Below are 21936 nucleotides of genomic sequence, written 5' to 3'. Positions count from 1 at the left end.
TAATTTTACATACTCAAGTGTGTAAATCCCTTGAGCTCTCTCACTGTCCCCAATGAAAAGTGTGAATCTGAGACAGTGGGTATGAGGGCTCTCCTCTGTAGAATCCTCATCATGTTGCAAGCTGGATAGCTGAACACTCTGTCAAAGATTAGAACTTTCAAGTACGACTTTTCACTTGCTGCTGATTTCACTCAAATGAGTGTTACATGAGTGACCCAAAACGTCCCCAGTCCATTTCCTCCACAGATGCTGCCTGACCTGCTAAATTCCTCCAACATTGTCTTTTTTCTTAGATGTAACAAGACTGACTCCCCAATGAATGCATCATTGCCTTCTCTGAAGATGTGTGATTCAAGATGAATGGTGACCCAGTGTGGTTTATCTGGCTTTCACCAGTCTTTTTATTCTCTTCTCTTTATACAGTTTACACAGTAAACTGATGACAATTTATCCTTGTCTTTACTTTTATTTATAATGATCTCTTGCTATCCACTTTGCTGCTGTAACACTGTAAATTTCCCCGGTGTGGGACGAATAAAGGAATATATTATTATTATTATTATATTATGATGGTTAAGGCACATTGAGAAACTGGCATGCTTTGAACTGAAGTCTTGTGCTTTGTGGAATGGGTGAAGAGGGAATTCAAGGAGTCCAGGGCTGAGGCCAGGGGAAGAGGGCTGGCAGACAGAAGTCCAAATTGGGCTTAAAAGTGGAAGGATGCTCCATCAGTACAATAATTGATGTCTTCAGCCTATGAGTTTTAGGTTGATTGCTGCATTAGAGCCCAATCTCAGCCTGGAGTGATGCATACAGCAAAACTACTGGGAGCCTTGACTGTGATCAGATTATGTTCATCAACCTAGAGAGTTGGTGTAAAGATTGGGGCCTTTGTGATGGTCAGGAGTTGGAAAAAAGGCTGAGAGTGACCAATGAGTCAGGGATTGCTGTATCAGACACTCAAGGAGTTGGGTTCAGAATGTCAGGTTCGGGTGTTCAGATATTTGGAGATCAGTGATCAAATATCAGGGAATTCATGTTGTATGGTGATCCAGATGAATGCAGGGACAAGGTAGGTGATGAGGGCTGGGAGTCATAAAGGATAATTGTATCTCAGTCCGGTGGTATAATTTTGGAGAGTCGCTGGGTTGCTCCTAGTAAAATAGGTATCTGATGTGATCATACTACAGGCAAAACATGTTTTCAATCATTTATCAAAAATCAAAGTCCAGGAGTGATTCAATGAGTCAAGCAGCATATCCGGAAAACATGGATAGGTGATGTTTTGGGTTAGGACTCTTCTTCAGATTTAAGATAGTGTGTGTATTTTCCCATCTACTGAGCCAGGTTGGTCAGAACATCCTGATAGTAAGAGCTTTGTCCTATGTCCTAACCAAGCATTCATTGCACTAATTTTCAAATGTAATGTCTTTACCAAAGATTCACAGTATCTCCTGGAAGTCCTGTGGGTTACATATAGCTTTCCACTTAGCCGTAACTCTTTACATCATGTCTTGGATTCCCTACATGCCCTTCACCTTGCATTCCACTGTCTCAAACATTGCTTCATGTCACATTCTCTCTCCCCCCCCACCCCTCCCCGTTATTCCAGACTCTCCCAGGACAAAAAAAATAGAGGATGTTGTGAAATGTTATAAGAAGTGTAATTTCCACCTTTATAACCGTGTATTTGAAATTTAGTTAGATCGCAAATATGGTACTTTTCGTTTTTGCACATTCATGGAAAATGACTGATAATTTAAACTTTGTGTAGTGCAAAAACATTTGTGCCATAATATGTCCTCCCATCTTCATTGCCTTGCATTACATACTTTAGCCCATATCCCCCTTGAAACAGTCTCCACATGTCTGCTTCTCAAATTCCCATTTTTCAAATGCTCTCTAAGCACTCTAATTGATTAGGAAATCTGGAGGTAATATGTTCATGCAGTGGCTGCAAGAAAACAAAGACAAAGTACCTGTAAAAAATTTTGACTCCACTAACCTCAGGCAGCCCACATCTGTCTTCTCGTCGTTCTCAGTATGTGAACAAGCCAACATTCAGCTATATAGTTTATATTTAATCTTTATTATTTTAAGTAATTTTCATTTGGAAGACCACAAGTATAATACAGTTTCTTACATTGTATTTTTGGCAACAACAAAATTCTTTCTACCTTTACCTGAAAATAATGAGTGTGTGTGTGTAACGTATGAGGAAATTTTATTATAGTGTCAGACTGGATTTCTCTTAATGTTGGTACAATAACCTAATTTTGGGGTGTAAATTTGAAATTTCCTTATGTGGCACTTCAAATATCTGTGGTGTAGTTTTATCCTAGATCTCTGTAGACTAATGCTTAAAACATGCACAAATCATTATTCAGTATTACCATTAGAAATTTTGAATTGTTTACTTCCAGCTGCTTGTTGCAGTTCCATTTTCCATACCAACATCAATACAATCTTTGAACTGTTTCTCACAGCTGCCTGTTACAGCTCAACTGACTGTACCATTTAATTTCAATTGCTGTCTTTAACTCTTGTGAGTCTTGACAGGAACAATGCATCTACTCTAGTTATTAGGGGCTATACCACTTCAGCATTTGCTGGAATTAATCATTCTAATCATTTATTTTTGCCTCTTCAGTCCAAAAGCTATTAGCTAACAATACTGAAAAATAATCCATTTTGACATTGGCATTCAGTGACAAAACAAAACTCTCTCAGACCTGGCACAAATGTTAGTTGGATGCAAATAAGGCATTTATCTTTACAAAGTTCCGGGAATACAGCCCAGCAATTTTGGCGGACAATTCAGGATGCATCTTTCCATTTACTTCCCATTCTATATCCACGTGGCCTTAAGAGACAATGACAAATTGCTACCCCTATTCTAGGTGGGATATGAGACTGGGAATCACATTCTTTGTCAGTACCAGGATAGACACTCCTGGGAAGGACAGGCTAATTCACATTCATTCACATTTTTCTTTCCATTTAATGAGACAGACAAGCTCAAACGCAAACCCTAGTAGACTGTATGAGTACAATTATGTTGATCTTCCTCATAATAACAGTTTCCGGATCACACTAAATCCCAGAAATTGCACTTTCAGCACTTTGATAACTGTCTTCGGAGTCATAGCAGTTATTCAGTCTTTTTGCACTTCTTCTTCCTTGTCCCTTCATTGAGTTCCTCCTTTGTCTTGGCAGTGTAGGGAGACAGATTGGAAGGGGAGCAGCTATGTATATTGTCACGTGAATAGACACGTTCATGATCATCATAAGTAACACTAGCATTCCTAAAGACGATGGGGCAGATAAAAGCTTCAATGGGAGCAAAAGGTGACCAATGGGAGTGTGTTGCTGCCATGAATACCTGCAATGAGAGAATAATAAAACAGCAGCAACAAATGAATTACACTTATTTTTAACATTGTCTATTTTGATCACCTTAATTCTTCTATCAATGCAAGTTAATTATTTAGTCAGAAATCAAAAAGACTATTTTATCAGCATTACATTCACAGAAATAAATGTAAACTGGGATTTGAACAAGGAGGAGGTAAGCAAGGATACAGATGCCCCATTAACTATCCAAAAAAAAATATGACTTGCTGTATTGGAAACATACACACATTTCTTCCATCGAAGCTAAGGAATGTGATTGTGCCCCATTTATTCTGATACATTTGAAATTCTTGTGCATGAACCTGGATGGAAATTTTACTGTTAAAGTCAGGTGCAGCTTGTTAGGAAGCTAAATTAACCTCAAGGACTGTTTTTAATAATACTCCTTTTCATCAACAATACTTAATTTATATCACTTGTAAGAACTATTTTGCAATCCAAATAATATTTAAATATGTCACCAGGTCATAATGTGAGTTTAAGTATAAAATGCAGTTCCTAAATCAATATCATGGAATCACGGATATTTATGGCGTAGAAGCAGACCATTCTGCCCCTCACTTTCATACTGGGTTAAAAAAGATCTAATTTAAATTGCCATTTGTCAGACTACAGGGCTATAAACTATAGTACACCAGGAGCTCATCCATGTACATTGCAAAACCAAGTTACAGCTTCATGAAACATTGGTTAGGCTGCTTAGGAATAATATGTGCACTTCTACTTGCCCCATTACAGGAATGGTGTGGAGACTTTGGAAAGTTCAGAAAAGGTTTATCAGGTTGTTGCCGAGATTCAAGGTGTTAGCTAAAAGGAGAGGTTGGACAAACTTGGATTGTTTTCTCTAGAGCATTGGAGACTGAGGGGAGATGTGAAAATAGAAGCTTATAAAATTATGAGAGGCATGCATAAGGTAGACAGTCAGAAGCTTTATCCCAGGATGAAAATGCCAAATACTAGAGGGCAGATCTTAAAGATCAGAGGGTAAAATTTGAAGGCAATGTGCTGGGTGTTTTTTTTTCACAGAAAGAGTGGAGGGTGCCTGGAATGCGTTGCCACTGGTGGTGGTGGAAGCAGGTACGATAGACACACAAATATACAGGGAGAGGTAGAAGAGATTAATTTAATTTGGTAACATGTTCGCAAAGACATTGTGGGATGAAAGACTTGTTCCTATGTTATATTTTGTTTTTGACATTTTCCATGGAATGAAAGTTTCTGACTCCGCCACTCTTCCAAGCAAAAAGGTTTAAGGCACTCATGACATTTTAAGTGAGAAAAAAAATCCTTGACTAATTCCTCTATGAATTAATTAAAATTTATGTCTCCTCATAGTTAAGGACATCACTGCTAATGCAAATAGGTCTGCCCTTTCACCATATTCAGGCTGCTCTTAATTTTTATACACCCCTCAGCCTCCAAAGCACAACCTAGCCAATCCCTCCTTATAACTAAAATGTCCAGCGGTGGTGACATTGGTGATAAATTCATTTTGATAGTGCTATCATATTCTTCCCAGTGATAAGACCTGTAGCATAAACAGAATTCTTTACAGTTCTAACACCTTTTATTTTCAACTTTTAGGCCAAAAAGGTACAGATGCAATAAACTTTAACTGTACTATTCATTCCCATTCTGTTACCTTCAGCTATCTAGTGTTGTAGATCGAGGAACTTGATCTTTACCATTCAAGTCTCCGTTGAACATCAAACACCCATTTAAACATCCTATGCCACGATAGCTTTCTTGGACATATTTAATAAATTCCATCCCGTCCAAGTCCTTTTCATTGTGGGAGACTCTGTCAATGTTAGGGAAGTTCAAATCTCCCACTAATGCTGCCCTATTATTTTTACAGCTGTCTGCAATCTCCGTATACGTTGGCTCCTCTAATTCCCAGCTGACAATTGTGGGACCTATAATACAGTCCCATCAAGGTGGTTATTTCCTTTTCTGAGTTCCATCCGTGTAGCCTCACTGGACGATCGCCCAAGAATATTCTCCATAAGCAATGTAGTTATGTCTTCCTGATCAAAAACGCAATCCCTCCTCCTCTCTTACCTGCATCTTTATACCTGTAGCATCTATACCCTGGAACATTGAGCCACCATTCCTGTCCTTCCCTCAGCCATTTTTCTGTTATGGCTATAATATCTCAGCCCCTGAGCCAATCCACACTCTGAGCTCATTCACCTTACCCATTAAGCCTATAGTATTAAAATAAATGCAGTTTTAACCATTGGTCTTTTCTCTCTCTTGGACGCGCACCTGCCCGTCCTGTCTTCTAAACTTGCTCTATTTGACTATAGTACTTGCCCCGACTTCGCATCTGGGACTCTCCACACCTACCATTCTAGTTTAGACCTTCCCGAATCGCACAGAAAATCTTCCTTCCAGGATATTGGTCCCCCTTCATTTTTGGTGAAACTGATTTCCGACAAATTATTACTTATCACTTTGACGTGTTTTCCTTTCTCAAGTGCATAGTTCACACTTCTCCAGAATGAATACCATTTCCCACTTTTCTGCGAGCTTCATCAGTCTTAAGATAATTTCTTGCAGTCTAAAGCTTTCTTTGCCATATCAGACAAATTTTATTTGCAAAATATTCAGTAATGACACCTGCATTTAACTATATAAATACAAAGAACCAACCACAGGATCCGGCACAGCTTTCTCATCAACAAAACACTCTCACAACCAGTGCTTCCTGTCACTGTATAAATTTGATCTTGCAGCCTTTTCTTAAATAAAAAAAAAAACATTAGCCAGCCTTCCTGTACCTCAACCCTGCCTAGCGATGCAAAAATCTCCATCCAGGCTTCAGATTCCCTGGATTCCCACAATGACCTGAGATGCACTTGATCAGCCGCTGAGGATTTATCCACCTTAATGATCACCAGCACCTCCTCCTTTGTATTGTGGATAGGTATTAAAATATCACTTTTCATTTTCCTGAATTTGTTACATTCTGTGACACCCTCCATGGTAAATGCAGTTGAGAAATATTCACTTGACATCTCGTCCATCTTCAGTGTCTCCACACATGACAACCACATCGATTGTTAAGAAGCTCTATTCTCTCCCTAGTTTCCCTTTTGCTCTTTATATATTTGTAGAATCTCCTAAGATTCTCATTTACCTTTTCTACCAGTCATCTCATATCCTCTTTTTGCCCTGCTGATTTTTTCCTCTGAAGTATACTTCCACAACCCTTATACTCTTCAAGGGATTTGCTTGATTTTAGCTGCCTATACTTGGCATATCCCTCCTTTTTCCTAACCAGAGTCCCCATATCCCTTTTCAACCACTGTTTCATTTGCATCAGCAGTGATGTTCTTAACTATGGGGAGACATAGATTTAAATTAATTGAGGGAAGGATTAGTTAAGGAATTTCATTCTGCCAGCCTTGCCCTTCACTTTAATACAACATGCTAGTCCTGAATTCTCCTTGTTTTATTTTTAAAAATGTCCCACCGTTTTCCTGCAGCAGACTCTCGCAATCAGTGTTCCTGTCTAATGTAATTAGAATTAGCCTCACTTCAGTTTAGGACTTTAACTTGTGAACCAGTTCTGTCTATTTTCATGACTATTTTTAAACATAGAATTAGAATCATTGATCTCAAATTCTTCCCCCACTGCCGCTTCAATCACTTACCCAACCTCATTTCCCAATAGAAAGTCCAGCATTATCCCCTCTCTAGTAGGGCCATCCACAGATTGCTTGAAGAAATGTTCCTAGACACCCTTGATAAATTCCACCCCATTCCAAGCCCTTAGCACTCTGGCGGACTAAAAGGGACTGCTTAGGAAGCAGAATATGTAACTATGTTTCTTGAGGCAAAGAAGTCAAATAGGGCAAGAAGCTTTGAATAACAATCAAGGTTGCTTCAACATTAGAGTTCTTCGTTGAAGATCCTGACGTTGAAATGCTACTAGCATTCGCTCAGCAATAAAAGTGATTATCAAGAACTGTTCAAGACAAAGCCTAGAATGTCACATTCCTGAAACATAGCTTTATGTGTTGCAATTGAAAAAAGTAATTTACCTTAGTAACAATCATGAACATAGTAAACAGGAAGACAATGCTGTTTTTGGATATGGGCAGCCAACGGGCTTGCTGTAGGGTGAAGATAACAGCTCCTAGAAGACTAGCTTTTGTCGGGCTGTTAAAGGACAAAATAAAATTGTGGTTAGTTTCGTTGTCAATCGTATATCCCCCATTGTCATTTTCCTTGTCATTATCAGTTTATCAGATATGTTCTCCAAAACGTTTCCATTCTCTTAAGAACGACATCTGATTTCTGCTTAGTGGCTGCTCAGCCACACAGCTGAGGTTAAGAAAACAGGACTAAACCTGCACTATGATGATCAAAGATTTAATCATAAACGTGTCAGAAACATTAAGCATGTAGGTGGGGGTAGCAAGGCCAGAGTTTAATTCTGTCTTGAGTGGGACCAGAAACAGGTAGTTACAAATTGACAGCTAGTTTTCCTTTCCAAAATTGAGCGGGTCATAACATGGACGATCAGCTGGCAATTAACCTTTTAAATTAAACTTTGGATAAATTTCATCCTCTGGACATTGTCATTGACACTTACAAGGACATGTTGAGAAACTCATTTGTTTCGGGTTTCCAGACACCACGAATCAGCTGCTCAAAGTTGGAGATCAGGGGAACTCCAGCACCTGTGGGGAACAAAATAATAATGACCACCATTAGTTAATCATCCAGATAATTCTGTTTTATTTTTGTATTGACTGTATAATTGGATTTTGATATTTTATGGATTATGATTTCTACAGCAGTTTCATTTTTTTCATATAAACATCAGTCCCAATATACCCATCCAGCAAATAAAATACTGCTTGAGAAGAACACAACTGGAAGGCAGTCTTGAACTCTTGTGAAATTCACAATTTATATAGATGAAGCTATAATTAATATTCAATGCTGCCATGCCCTAGCTTAACATCCTAAAAAATAGAGAGATAACAAGTTACTTACCTTTAGCCCATCCAACCAAAGCCATAATGATCCATCCATGGTGATAGGCATGGTGAGCGTGGATAACGCCCACACTAATTTTGCGTACTCGCACCACCTCCTTCATAGCAGTGAGGGCTAACTTCACAGGCATGAAGGTCACACATTTGTAGAAAAGGTTCAATGGGCAGTAAAAGATGAGATACCTGAGTCAAAAGCATTGGTTCAGTATGTATTCAATATTCCTGATTTCAATATTCAAAACTTAAACGCACTGAATAAGTACGTGTAACACCAACATAATCATATGTGTGTTGTAAAATGTGATTTATTTTCCCGCACTGCCCCATGAAGTGGTCATGTTCATTCCTCTGCCATTGACTGAAAGATCCAAAATAGATTAATCTTTAAATAGACGACAAAAATCAAATGAGTGAGGGAATTTTAATTCAAAGGGACTTGGAAGTGCTGGTGTAGGATTCCCATTTACAGTTAATTTACAAGTTGAATCGGTGGTAAGGAAGATAAATGCAATATTAGCATTCATTACATGAGGACTAGGATTTAAAAGCAGGAATGTAATGCTGAGGCTTTCTAAGGCACTGTTCAGACCGTATTTGGAGTATTGGGAGCAGTTTTAGGCCCCATATCTGAGGAGGGATGTGTTGGCATAGGAGAGGGTCCAGAGGAGGTTTACAAGACTGATCCCACAGCTGATTGGGTTAATTAACAATGAGCGTTTGACGACTCTGGGCCTTTACCCGCTGGAGTTTAAAAGGATGAGGAAGGACCTTATTGAAACTTACAGAATAGTGAAAGGCCTGGATAGAGTAGATGAGAGGATGTTTTGCACTGGTGGGAGAGTCCAGGACCAGAGGGAACAGCCCCAGAATAAAAGGAGATGAGAAAGAATTTCTTTAGTCAGAGGGTGGTGAATCTGTGGAATTCATGGCTACAGACGACTGCGGAGGCCGAGTCATTGGGTATTTTTAAAGTGGAGATTGACAGCTTCTTGATTTTGAAGGGTGTCAAAGGTTGAGGAGAGAAGGCAGGAGATTGGGGTTGAGGGAAAGATAGATCAGTCATGATGGAATGGCAGAGTAGACTCAATGGGCTGAATGGCCTAATTCTGCTCCTCTAACTTTTCATTCAGATTGGAATTCATAAGTTCCTCTCTGAACAAAAGACTGCATTGGATGAGAACTTTCACTCTATTGTTCAATTGGTCTAAAATAAATATATGGTGTATAGGGAAAGCGGAATCTAAAAAGTAATCCAAAAAGGGTTTTTTCTTTGGCTTTCAGCTATATATAACAAGGTTGTGGGTAGAAATATATTTCAGAGGTTATCAGAAAATCCAAACTGTTGCTCTGGTGTAATAATGCTGCAGGAATGCTACTTTGTCAATAATGTAATGATGAGATTTAAACAGCCTCATCTTCTCACTCATGGGCCCGTCAAAGATCTTATGGCGTTATTTCAAAAGTGAAGGGCATTCTTGCTATGCCCAGCCTACCCTGTATTCATCATGACAATAAGCCATCATTATTTTGTTGTGACCATGCTGGTCACACATACGTATTTAACTATTTTTAATATTGTCTTTTTACCTTACTAATGTAATTTTAACATCTTATTTATCCTTGGAATATTACTGCTGAGGTGACCCGTTGTCTTGTCAAATACATTTCATTGTACCGTTGACCCTGTGCCAACCTACATATGACAAATAAAATTTATTATTATTATTATATTATACTCGCTGGAGCTGTGCCACAATTGAAGTTGTCTTGAATGGCTTTTTCTCATTGCTCTGATTATTCGTGGCTTTTGAAGTTTATCTTCTTTCAAGGGTACTTTTAATTTTCTATGAAATTAGGTGAATTACCATGTGCAAAAATTGGCACACAAGAATTTCATTTAGTATTATAATCCACTTTTGTACAAATTTACATAGTTTGGAAATGAAATATCGTGCGAGATGCAAGTGATACAATTGAAAATTTATTTGAATATGGTTCATCTTTACAAATTTTCTGTAAATTTTTCTCCTTAGAACAGAAAATGTTGAAGGGAGACACAAAAAGGTAATTAACTGGGTGATACAGTTAAGATAAAAGAAATAAGAACCAAAGAAGTATAGGGATTTTGGAGAGATTTTTGTTTCAAACATCTGGAATGTATTCACTGAAAGAATGGTTAGAGAGATTCAGTTGAAACTTTCACAAGAAAATTAGAAAGGTTGTGGAACTATAGGGAAAGAGTAGGTAGGTGACATTGATTGGATAGTAACTGGTATGGGGAAAATGGACCGGGACATTCTCCGTTGGAAAATTCGATGGATAAAAAATATCTGACATTCAATAGTTGCAGTGGGAAGGAGTCAATTGTTGATCACTTTCATGACGGGGTATGTATTTTATGGTACCACCTAGTGTTAATGAGCAGCAGAAAGCAACAAGATCTAGACTACAATCTCTAACCTTAACCACTTTAACAATTGAGCATTTAGTTTCAGCACCTTCTGTTTGGGAGGAAATATCAGCCACACTTGCATATGGTATGTCCTTGTCCTGTCCTATATCACACAACAGTGCAACCAGGGAGAAAGGGCCGTAACAGTAGTACTCTCTTGAGAGCTAATATACAATCTGCATACTTTGTCAATGTACTTCTTCAATCACTGTTAAGGCAGGCCATAGATGTACTTGGTGATTTAAGGCCTCATACAGTTGTTAACTTGCTTTATTAGATGATGAGTGAATATAAAAATTAATAATTGAAATCATATTCATTTAATTCTTTTGGTGCAGCTTGTGATAGACCAAAGAACAATCAAAATTTCCCTACATTACATGCAATCTTATCAAAATTCTGAGCAAAGCAAAAATTCAAGTAACACACTAAGCCAATATAAGCTCTGAAGTTCTTCTCACCTTAGTTCATTGTACTCTATTAACATTTTATTCCTTCCACATTTTTCATATTATGCGGCCCATTGTGTCTATCATTTCATTCCAATTCCCTTGCCTATTCTCTCTCTCACTCTCCTAATTTCACCTAATTTACAATAACCAATGAATCATCATGCCCTTGGGATGTGGGAATAAATGGCACCAGCGAGCACCCAAGTGGTCACAGAGAGAAATTGCTTACTCCACAGACAGTAAGGCAAGTAAGATTTAGCCCAGCAAGCTGAACCTGAGGCAGCAGGTCTCTTTGCCATCCTTAATTCCCATTTTATTTTCCTTCTTTCCCATTTCATCTTGTTTGATTCCAGTTATGTATTCATCTGGCAGTCTTTGGCTGAGTATGCCATTAGAAACGTAGCCTTATGATTATCTCATTCTTTGCCTAAATGGTTGTTTTATCTTTTGCTGTTCGACTACCGAGTAAGCACAATTACTAACTTTCCAACAGAATGGGTGAGTTGTTCATTATTTACCAATACAACCTAACATTTTTATTACAGTAGATATTTTAATCATAAACATATTTAAATATACTATGCTTTAAAATGGCAATGCCTAGATAACTATCTCCAGTCAATTATGCAAAACTTGCAATATGGTATCATCAGCACATTGTGTAGGTCAATGAGTTGTTTCTATAAGATTGCACAACATGGATAAATTTCTTGAGCCAATTTCTTTTCTCAAATTCTTTCAGTAGAAAATTAGGACAAGGATCCTGAAATATGACTGGAATGAATAAAATATGCACATAATATAATACATGGGATAGGACTTGATCAATTAGCCTTCTATTCCACATTACAAACACTCCTCCATTACCTAAACTGCAGACATTTGAAAGAAGACTTGAATATCTACATCAAGATAGGGCTAGATCTGCAAAAGACAAATGTCATATGACCAGGACAAATTCAGGGGGGCAGCATAATGCCTTCTTGCACCAAATGCTCATCCTAACTGGAAACAGATCCTGTTTACGCTTGAAGAAATTCAATGAATCATTATTTCCTTCAATGAGCTAGCAGCCTGTTTTAAAGGACCACTATTTTCTGGGAAAATGGAAACCTCGTAACATCTACTTTATCTGCCCTTGAACATGTTCTAAAAGTAACCCTGGGCTTCACTGATCTATCCAATTGAACCAACTGTACTGCACAAAAAGTGCTGTCAGAATCTCACCTCATGGGCACACGGGTGTTTACTGGGATAACCACTACAGTAAGTTTGGAATTAACCTGATGGCAGCTTTCAATACCCTTTTCATCACATAGATGAGGTTTCATCCACCAGGGCACAGTTTTCTATCGGTTTAACTTATAAACCTTGTATAAAGTTGAAATGGCTTCATTTATTTTACAACAAATTGTTCTGTGAATTACAACTAATTGACCTATAAATGTATACCAGCATGTCCATAGTGATGTCTGAGCACCAATTAGGAGTTTATGAACAACCCCATCAATGGTAATATCTGATATTTTAATCAAGTGAATCCTCTGAATAATAAAATCAGTGACCACTCACCAAACAGCTGATGCCAATAAGATGTGAGAAGTGTTGTTAAAATAATGGAGAGGCGATTCTCCAAGCAGGACATCGGCCATTATGTAACTGGCAAAGCAATAAAGCATTGCACATATCCATGAGGCAATTGGATTACGACGGGATACTTCCACTGATCCTGGGAAGAAAAACAAACACCAATCAGCCGCATGTACCTTTATTTAACCTTGCATGGTCCTCACATCCTCTTTTACTATACACCACATTACACACATTTGCAGCTACAAAAGCTGGCAGTCTATACCTTATTGATCTTTTTCTTGATTTACTAGGCATGAAGAAAGAATGACTGCAAGTAAGAAGACAGGCATTTCTATGGCATCTTTCAAGATCTCTGGACATCCTGAAATGGTTTCCACTGGATGAAGTATATTTATGGTGTAGCTAATGTGGTAATTTTGTAAGCAGCGCTTACAAAACATAGGCACGGCAAGCTGTTGCACACAGCAATGTAATGGCCAAGCAATCTTTTTAGCGATCAGTTGGAGTCAGTAATAAAAATGGAAGATGATATCAGGGAAATCATCTTCCAAAAATACTGCCATAGGCTATTTTTACAGCACTCGAGAACTTTTGTGTTCATATCTTTTGGGTAGGACCAAAATAGTCAACCTTTTGACTTACAGGCAAATGTTCAACTAGTCATTCATTTAAATGAAAGATGAGAAAGTAACTTAAGGAAAACACCACAAATGTGAAGCTTTATTCACTGCTCTGCAGACCAGTGTAGCTTCTATTGGAGCTTTATAACATCGCCAACAATTTTTTGTGTATTTCCCATCGCCTTCCCCATTCAGCCCCATATCAATCACATGAATTCACAGTTAGTTTTGTAAATACAAATTGGTAACTTAACTCTTTAGTCCACATCTGCCCTAATCAGTCCGTTCAAAATAGTTTCATACTTTGTTCTCTTCATATACCCTGATTGATTGGATTATATTAAATCCTACAGTGCAGAGGGGGTCTTTCAACTGATTATGCTTGTGCCAGTTCTTTAAAAGAGCTGTGTAATTCCAACCCCATCTACCCCGATAAATCTGCATGTCTTTTTCAAATGCATGTCTGATTGACTTTTAAATGTTTCAATGGAATATGACACCTTTAACATAAGTGCAAAGAAATGTTACATTAGTTCTGCCAATTGTTTTTAATGTCTGGCCTATGGTTATAGATTGACTAGTCAAAATAGTTTTGACCTACCAACAATAGATCTTGACTAAAACTGTCTATTCAAATAAGAACATACTGGTTTCTTTCAATTCTTCATTTTATTGCATTAACCCGAGTAAACGTCCTGCATACCCTGTAAGAACCGTAACAATTTTCCTAAAGCATGTTCAAACGTTTGTGCAAGTACTCTCCCAGGTTCAACTTTGTTGTACTGCACTCATCCAATCCCAGCCAAAATGATTATTCAGCTTCACTAAAATGTTTCATCCCGTGTCACATTTGCCTACAAAACGTTGGGTCTGGATAGTGGGAAACCTGTTTCAGCATTTTATCAACATATTCCTGGGTTCTGCTGCGACTTTGGACCAGCATTTTCAATATTGCTAAGTTTTGTATTTTCTACAACATTTTAAACTCTACTCCCGCAGCTGAAATCTGTGTTGTATAAAACATGAAAGGAATGGTGTCAATACAAATCTATATATATACAGATATATACAGATATATAGCCCAACCGTACAGCAGGGAACAGGCCCTTTTGTCCCACGATGACCATGCTGGCCATCAATTACACCTCTATCCTAATTCCATTTACTTGGTTCAGAGTTTATTATGCCTTGGTGATTCAAATGCTTGCCCAGATACGTTATAAATGTTGCGAGAGTAGTAACCTCCATAACCCCTGACATGAAATCCTGCCATTTCTCAACCCAAGAACAGCTTAGGCAGGGTTGCTTATAAAGAAGAAAAACAGTAGCTTAAAATAGTGTAATTGTGTTTATACTGGACTCGCTGAATGTCCCTATCCAGCTATCCAACAAGCTAAACAATTAATCCAATAAAGACCAGTAGAGACGAGCTGTCGTTTGATGCTTTACTGTATTCAAATGTGAAAAGACATTGCGTCTAACAAACTCTGAGGAAGGATGGCAGCAGATTAAACACAGGTGAAATGACAACTTCCTGTCTATTAGGGAATGAAACTTAAAGCTGCTGTACCAGAACTTCCAACAGGTGGCAATAATGCATTTAAACAAAATACAGTCCAGTACACTCCCCGCCTGGGGTCTCCCAGACCCCACGCAAATCTCCCATTTAACCTCCAGAGTCCTCGGGAGACAAGAGGAGGACTACTTCAGTGATTGGGCGGATGTAGAGCTTCTGGCCTCCATCCTTGAAGATTCTGACTTCCACTCTCCGAACCTTCCCATCCTGACTTGGTAAGGTCTTTGAGATGATTGCCATGGGCCACTCATTTCTTCTGGCCTGTTTGTCCTTCAGGAGGATGACATCTCCTTCTTTAAGATTTTGCCTCGCGTCCGGTTTGCAAAGTGAGAAGATACTCCTGACGCCACCTGCTCCAAAAGATTTCCGCTAGGCTCTGAACACGCTTCCACTCTTCTTTGAGAAGAACTCCTTTCCCAAAGTCACCAGGAGGAGGAAGGGGAACGCCTGTCTTCTGAGTTAAGAGTGTAGCTGGAGTCAGGATGAAAGGTGACTTCGGGTCCAAAGACACAGGGATGAGGGGTCTTGCATTAATCACGGCTGTGACCTCTGCCATAAATGTTGTTAAGACCTCATGTGTGAGGCGGGCTGCTCCATTCTGGAGGAGCATGTAGTCGATGATAAGACGGGCGACACCGATTATCCGCTCCCACGCACCACCCATGTGGGAGGAATGGGGTGGATTGAATACCCATGTACACTTCTGATCCTGGAGGTATTTCTCGACGCTGTTTCTCAAGCTGGTGCTTGAATCACCCATCTTCAGCTCCTGACCGGCACCGACAAAGTTAGTGCCGCAGTCTGATCGTATCTGCTTTGCTGGCCCTCTGATGGCAAAAAACCTCCTCAGGGCATTGATAAAGCTGCTAGCACTCATGCTCTCCGTCACTTTGATGTGCACAGCTCTTGTACACATGCAGGAGAACATCACAGCCCTGCTGTTGCTGTGTCCTCCTCTTGTCCGGCATGACGCCACCTCCCAAGGGCCAAACACGTCGACACCCACGCAAGTGAAAGGTGGTGCCACTTGTAGTCACTCCGCTGGAAGGTCAGCTATCTGCTGGTACTCATTCTTACCACGGAGTTTCCTGCAGATGACACACCTGAAGAGGAAACCACTGATGCACCTCTTCGCTCCAACCAACCAGTAACCAGCCTGTCTCACAGCACCCTCAGTGAAGTGCCTAACTTGATGTTGCACAGCTTCATGATAATGACCCACAAGTAGGGTAGCCAGATGATGACGTCCTGGGATGATTACTGGGTTGGTTTCCTCTGCTCCCAGCTTTGTCTGAGTGATGCGGCCTCCCACTCGTAGCACCCCACTGCCACACAATATTGGATGCAGCTTGCACAAAGGGCTGTGTGAGGGGAGGTTGTGTGCTGCAGTGGTGCACCCCATCTCTTGCGAATAACACTGTTGTTGGACGCCCTTTATGATGAGCTTCTCTGCTTTCTGCAACTCTTCGACAGTAGGGCCTGAACGACAAATGTGCCACCCTTGGCAGCTGTCGCCTTGGTTAGGCTTAGAGAAGGTTTGAGCAATGTGGATTAAGCGTGCCACTGCGCGGACCAGGGTGCTCCACTTGGAGAAACGCTCAATTCTTGAGCAGGTAAGGACCTGTGTGGTGTTAGTTGCAAGAGGACGGATCTCACTATCTAGATCTGGCTCAATTACCTCAAAGGTCTCTTGAGATAAGGCATTGCAGGTACGTGGTCTCTTGAAAAACGCTGGACCTGACAGCCAGGTAGGTGGTAGTGCGGAGTAGAGCTGCTGGGACAGACCGTGATCCGTGGTCGGCTGGGTTGTCATCCATGGGAACAAACCTCCACTGATGAGGTGATGAAAACTGACATATACTTTGGACACGGTTGTAGACGTATGTGTAAAACCGCCTTGACCGGTTACAGATGTACCCCAGCACCACTTTGCTGTCAGTGTGGTAAGTGATGTTGTCAAATGTCAAGTCCATCTCCTTCACAATCATCTCTGCGATTTTGACAGTGAGGACCTCTGCACACAATTCCAGTCTTGGAATAGTGAGCTCTGGCTGGGCTGCCAGCTTTGCTTTCCCAAAGATGAAGCCCACCTCCGTTTTTCCATCTTCGGTGGTGACCCTCAGATAGGCGACTGCGGCCTTGACTGACACGTCTGAGAACACACAAAACTCCTTTTGTAGCATGCTCAAATTTGAGAATGTGGTGTAGGGGGTGGAATCTGTAGCTTCTGTAGATCCTGGAGCAAGTCCCTCCACTTGATCCACTCCGCCTCCATGTCTTGGGGTAGAGGAGAATCCCAATCATCAGTCTGCTTGGAGCTCCCCGAGTAACAACCTGCCTTGTATGGCGACTGGAGCAAGGAAACCTAATGGGTCATAAAGACTGTTAACTGTTGATAACGCTCCTCTGCGAGTATAGGGCTTCTCCGCAGAGCACTGGAATGTTAATGTATCTGCAGCGATATTCCAGGACACACCAAGACTACGCTGGAGAGGGAGGTCAACTGCGAACAGGTTTAGATCTTTGATGTCTTTCCCTCGATCTTCGGGAGGAAATGCTTCAACGACTGCAGCTCTGCTCGAAATGACCTTGTGCAGCCTGAGGTTGGATACTGTGAGCATCTCCTGGGCATAATTGAGGACACTGATGGCTTCTGCTTCTGTAGGGAATGACTTCACCCCATCATCTACATAGAAGTCACATTCGATGAACTTGTGAGCGTCATTGCCATAGGTTGTTTCTTCCTCCTTGGCTGCTCTTCGGAGATCGTATGCGGCGACAGCCGGTGAGGGGCTGTTGCCACAAACGTGCAAGCGCATCCTGTAGTCGATGATGTCACTCTCTGGATTGTTGTTACGATACCACAGGAAGCGTAGAAAATCTCGATGGTCTTCACTCACGACTAAACAGTGGAACATGTGCTGAATGTTGGCGATGACGCCCACTGGTTCCTTCCTGAATCTCATGAGGACTCCTAGTAAGCTGTTGTTGAGATCAGGCCCTTTGACCAGCACGTCATTCAACAAAACCCCCTCAAATGGTGCGCTGGAGTCAAATACCACACAAATTTGACTTGCTTTCTGGGATGGTAGACTCCGAATGAGGGAAGATACCAACACTTGTTCAACTCTGAGTGGTGGGGCTACCTCTGCATGCAGACTGCTGAGCATTTTGTCCATGAACTCCAAGTAATGTGTTTTCATCCGTGGTCGTTTATCCAAAGTCTGACAGAGACGAGTCTGTTGTTAGTGTACTCTCAATTATTGGGCAAACGCTTCCTGGGTGACTGAAATGGCAGAGGTGCGACCCAGCTATTTGAGTTATCTTAGTAACACTTGTCATCCATAATCTGGAGAAACCTCAGGTCATCGAATGATGGTGCTAGGTCGTTATCACTAGCAGTACGACGGAAGACTGACTGCCCTAGGTTCTATCCACATGTGGTCTGTAGACCGGCCATGGACATCAATTCTGGTTCATCCTCACAAAGAGGTGAATGGGTGAACTTCTCCTTCAGTGTAACATGGCTTGTGCATGGTGTGAGGTAAGTAGGTCGACCGTTTCCCAGAATGCAGGTCTTGTAGGTGTCCACTTGGGTAGATCTATGTGCTCCACCAAGACATACATCACCAACAACTACCCATCCCAGATCCAGCTTCTGGGCGAATGGGGCATTGTTGGGACCGTTAATTTGCTTCCTCACTTTATGCACCTGCAGGATATCTCTTCCCAATAGGAGCAGTATTTCGGCCTTTGGATCCAGTGGAGGAATCTCATTGGCAATGCGTCTGAGATGGCTGTGGTGACGCGCAGCATTGGGAGTGGGGATCTCGCATTTGATTACATTCTAGGAGTGGAGGAAGAGGGAGCAATGTCTTCTCATCCACAGACTCTACCATGTAACCGGAAGCTCTTCTACCTGCAGTCTGCTTGAGCCCAGCACATGTCCGCAGCGTATATGGCTGAAGATTTCCTTTGATCTCAAAGATATTGAACTCTGATTTTGCGAGAGCGGTTGCTCTGTTCATCTAAAATGGCGTGCATCCTGCGTGCCTCTTGACGACGTCCTTCTGGATAGACTGAGATCAGACATATCTTAGCACATGCTCTCGCGCTGACCCCTACACCACACACCTCTGTGCATCTGGAGGTGATCTGGTTTGCCGCTACCTCTTCCTCCCCCACCATGCCCAGATGCGGGGGGAGATGGCTTGGACTTCCAGGGGGCTGGGCCTGGATGTGGAGCAGATAGGTGTCTGTCACTGTCGCAGCAGTACATTTCACTTCTGCTTTACAGTTCTTGGCGAAATGACTTGTGGAGGAGCAGCAGTGGAAACAAATGGAATGTTCCTTAAGGAAGTGTTAGCGTCTTCCAGGCTCTTTTCTCTGAAGGCTCTACAGTTCTTTAATGGATAAATCTTAGCATGAATGGGACACAGCTTGGCTGGGTCATGGGATTTCAGTGTCTCAGGAGTTGTTGGAGATGCTTGTGTCCTGTGGATGGAGATGAGAGTTTTACCATGTCTCTTTATTTTCTCTCTTTTGACAATTGCTGGATGGGGGAAGCAGAGATTGAAACTGGGTTCCGTTCTGATTTTTGCCTCCAAGCAGATAAAGTCGGCAAACAGTCTAAATGGGGGAAAAAATATGTTGTGCTGGAGTTTATACCTAGACCCTGGTCCACTTTTCCTGGATGTTATAAAGAAGCTTCTCAACAATCGGTGCAACTCCCCTGGAGGTGTCGAGGTAAGACAAACCGGGTAGATACCCATCGAACTTTGCCACTTCGATTTCTGACAGAAGTTCCCCGAGCTCACGTAGCTTGTATGGCTCTCTGATGGTGATCCTGGGAAAGTTCTCAAGCTTGGTAAAGAGGGTATGCTCAATAGACTCAAGTGTACCATAGGTTTCTTCAAGCCTCTGCCAAACCATCATCAAACCTGCTGATGGACGTCTGATGTTGACAGTCTTAATTCTTGTTGCCTGCTTCGAGGATTCTGTTGTACTTTGTGGTCCGGTATCTGTTATACCTTTGTTATGACTCTGGAATGACCACAAGTACACGTATTTGGGGGTTTGAAGCTGACCATAAATCCAGGCCCTGCCCATATTACGTCATTCCCACATATACATGTTGCTATGCGGGCAAACAAAGTAGTCCTTGTGATATAACAAAATAGTCCTTGCAATATCACAACATCCCCCATGTCTTATATAAAATAAAATATGTTTAATAAACAAAACTCTAAACACAATTGCTTTTTATAAACACCCAAATTCTTCACTAGTAATGATTATCAACAGTAACGTGCAGGTTTCTTTACTAACACGTCCTGAACGTGCCACATGTTCTCCATCAGCATTATGTGCCGGTCGTTCCTCCCCTTTATATTTGGTCTCAGTCCTGTTGCTGTATGGAGTGATGCAATGGGGACCAAAACCTGGTTTCTCCAGTGGAGGAACATCTCTCAACTGCACTCGATTCTGTCTTAATCTATTTCCATTTTTGGTGTTTCAATGATGTAAGATCTTGATTGGGGTTCATCACTGATCGTTCTCACTTCTGCTGGTATCCAGACATGTGTTGCTTGATCCAGAACCCGGACCTTCTGTCCAATGTGTAATGGCCTCAAGTCTTGCCTCTTGACCGATTTGTCAAAATGCGCCTTCATTCGCTGCTTGCGCTCTTCAAGTTGCTCTGCCTTCCGAACTCAGGCCTGCACGGGGCTGGGGCGCGACGCGGGCCCTCACAGCTGCTTGCAGTGTCCCGTCGGTAGCTCGGCGCTGACTTCTAACCAGGTACTTACATGTCTAGTGGCCCTGTCGAGATGCATTCCTGGCATTCTTTACTGAGCTGGAAAGCGTCCATTTTTCTAGGGCTTTCTTTTTTCTTTTTTTTTTTAACCTTGCTAGGGCTAAATCACACAAACCGCTGCCACCATGTTGTACTTTGTGGTCCGGTATCTGTTATACCGTTGTTATGACTGGAATGACCACAAGTACACGTGTTTAGGGGTTTGAAGCTGAGCATAAATCCAGGCTCAGTTTATTTCACGGCCACCTGGAACCAGAGTGCCCTGCCCATATTACGTAATTCCCACATATACATGTTGCTACGCGGGCAAACAAAGTAGTCCTTGTGATATAACAAAATAGTCCTTGCAATATCACAACAGATTCCTTTCCAAGCCATTTTATCAAAAGATTTAGCTCTTCTTCGGGTGAAAGGCCCAGGCCTGTTATGGCGCTTTAAAGGAGGATTTCCAAGCCCAGTAATTCTCGGGCTTGTCATTAAAGGCCGTCAATCCCGTTGTAACAAGCTGGCTGCGGGCGAGGTATCTGGCGAGGTCTTTGGTGGTGGGATTGATATCGTTGTTGGCTCGAGGAGAGTCGATAAAGTCACTGAGCAGAAAGGTTGAAGTTGGCTTTCTATCCTCCAATTTAGGCTCCATGTTTCCTTGGGCATTACTGGGACTGTGATGCCTATGAAATGAACTGGCCAGATTAGACTTGGTCTGATGGGTGGGCGCAATGAATCAAATAGTATGCTTTCACTCTCGATATCTTGGTGACGTGTCGGCTTGACTTTATTCTGCCTTGCTCCATGACGTAGTCCAGAGTACGCCCGTGTTGGTTTTGAGGGTGCACAGGGCTTGGCGATCTATTACGTGACCCTTGTTCTGCCAATAAACCCGCTTCGATGGTGTCGGCCTCTGCAATGGCTGCTTTCATCTCTTTCTCTTGTTGCAAGGCCTCTAAGGTCGCCTGAAGGCGAGCAGCCTTGACCTTCATCGCTATCTCTCTCTGAGCGAATGCT

General features: G+C 41.5%; 1 protein-coding gene across 1 annotated transcript in view; it reads right to left on the bottom strand.

Annotated features, from left to right (window-relative positions):
- Window positions 1–2125: 2125 nt before the first annotated feature.
- The window catches only part of tmem38a (transmembrane protein 38A), a 30612-nt gene continuing 10801 nt past the window's right edge, over window positions 2126–21936 (bottom strand). The window contains exons 2-6 of the mRNA XM_078423637.1: window positions 12903–13059; window positions 8425–8609; window positions 8018–8105; window positions 7464–7581; window positions 2126–3382 (exon numbers count right to left, since the gene is read on the bottom strand). Coding sequence (XP_078279763.1) covers window positions 3152–3382; window positions 7464–7581; window positions 8018–8105; window positions 8425–8609; window positions 12903–13059 — 779 coding nt within the window. The 3' untranslated portion in view covers window positions 2126–3151. The remainder of the gene's footprint in view (window positions 3383–7463; window positions 7582–8017; window positions 8106–8424; window positions 8610–12902; window positions 13060–21936) is intronic.

The sequence above is a fragment of the Rhinoraja longicauda genome, chromosome 28 (assembly GCF_053455715.1).
Source record: "Rhinoraja longicauda isolate Sanriku21f chromosome 28, sRhiLon1.1, whole genome shotgun sequence".
NCBI lineage: Eukaryota > Metazoa > Chordata > Chondrichthyes > Rajiformes > Arhynchobatidae > Rhinoraja > Rhinoraja longicauda.
This window is presented reverse-complemented; position numbering and strand designations above follow the sequence as displayed.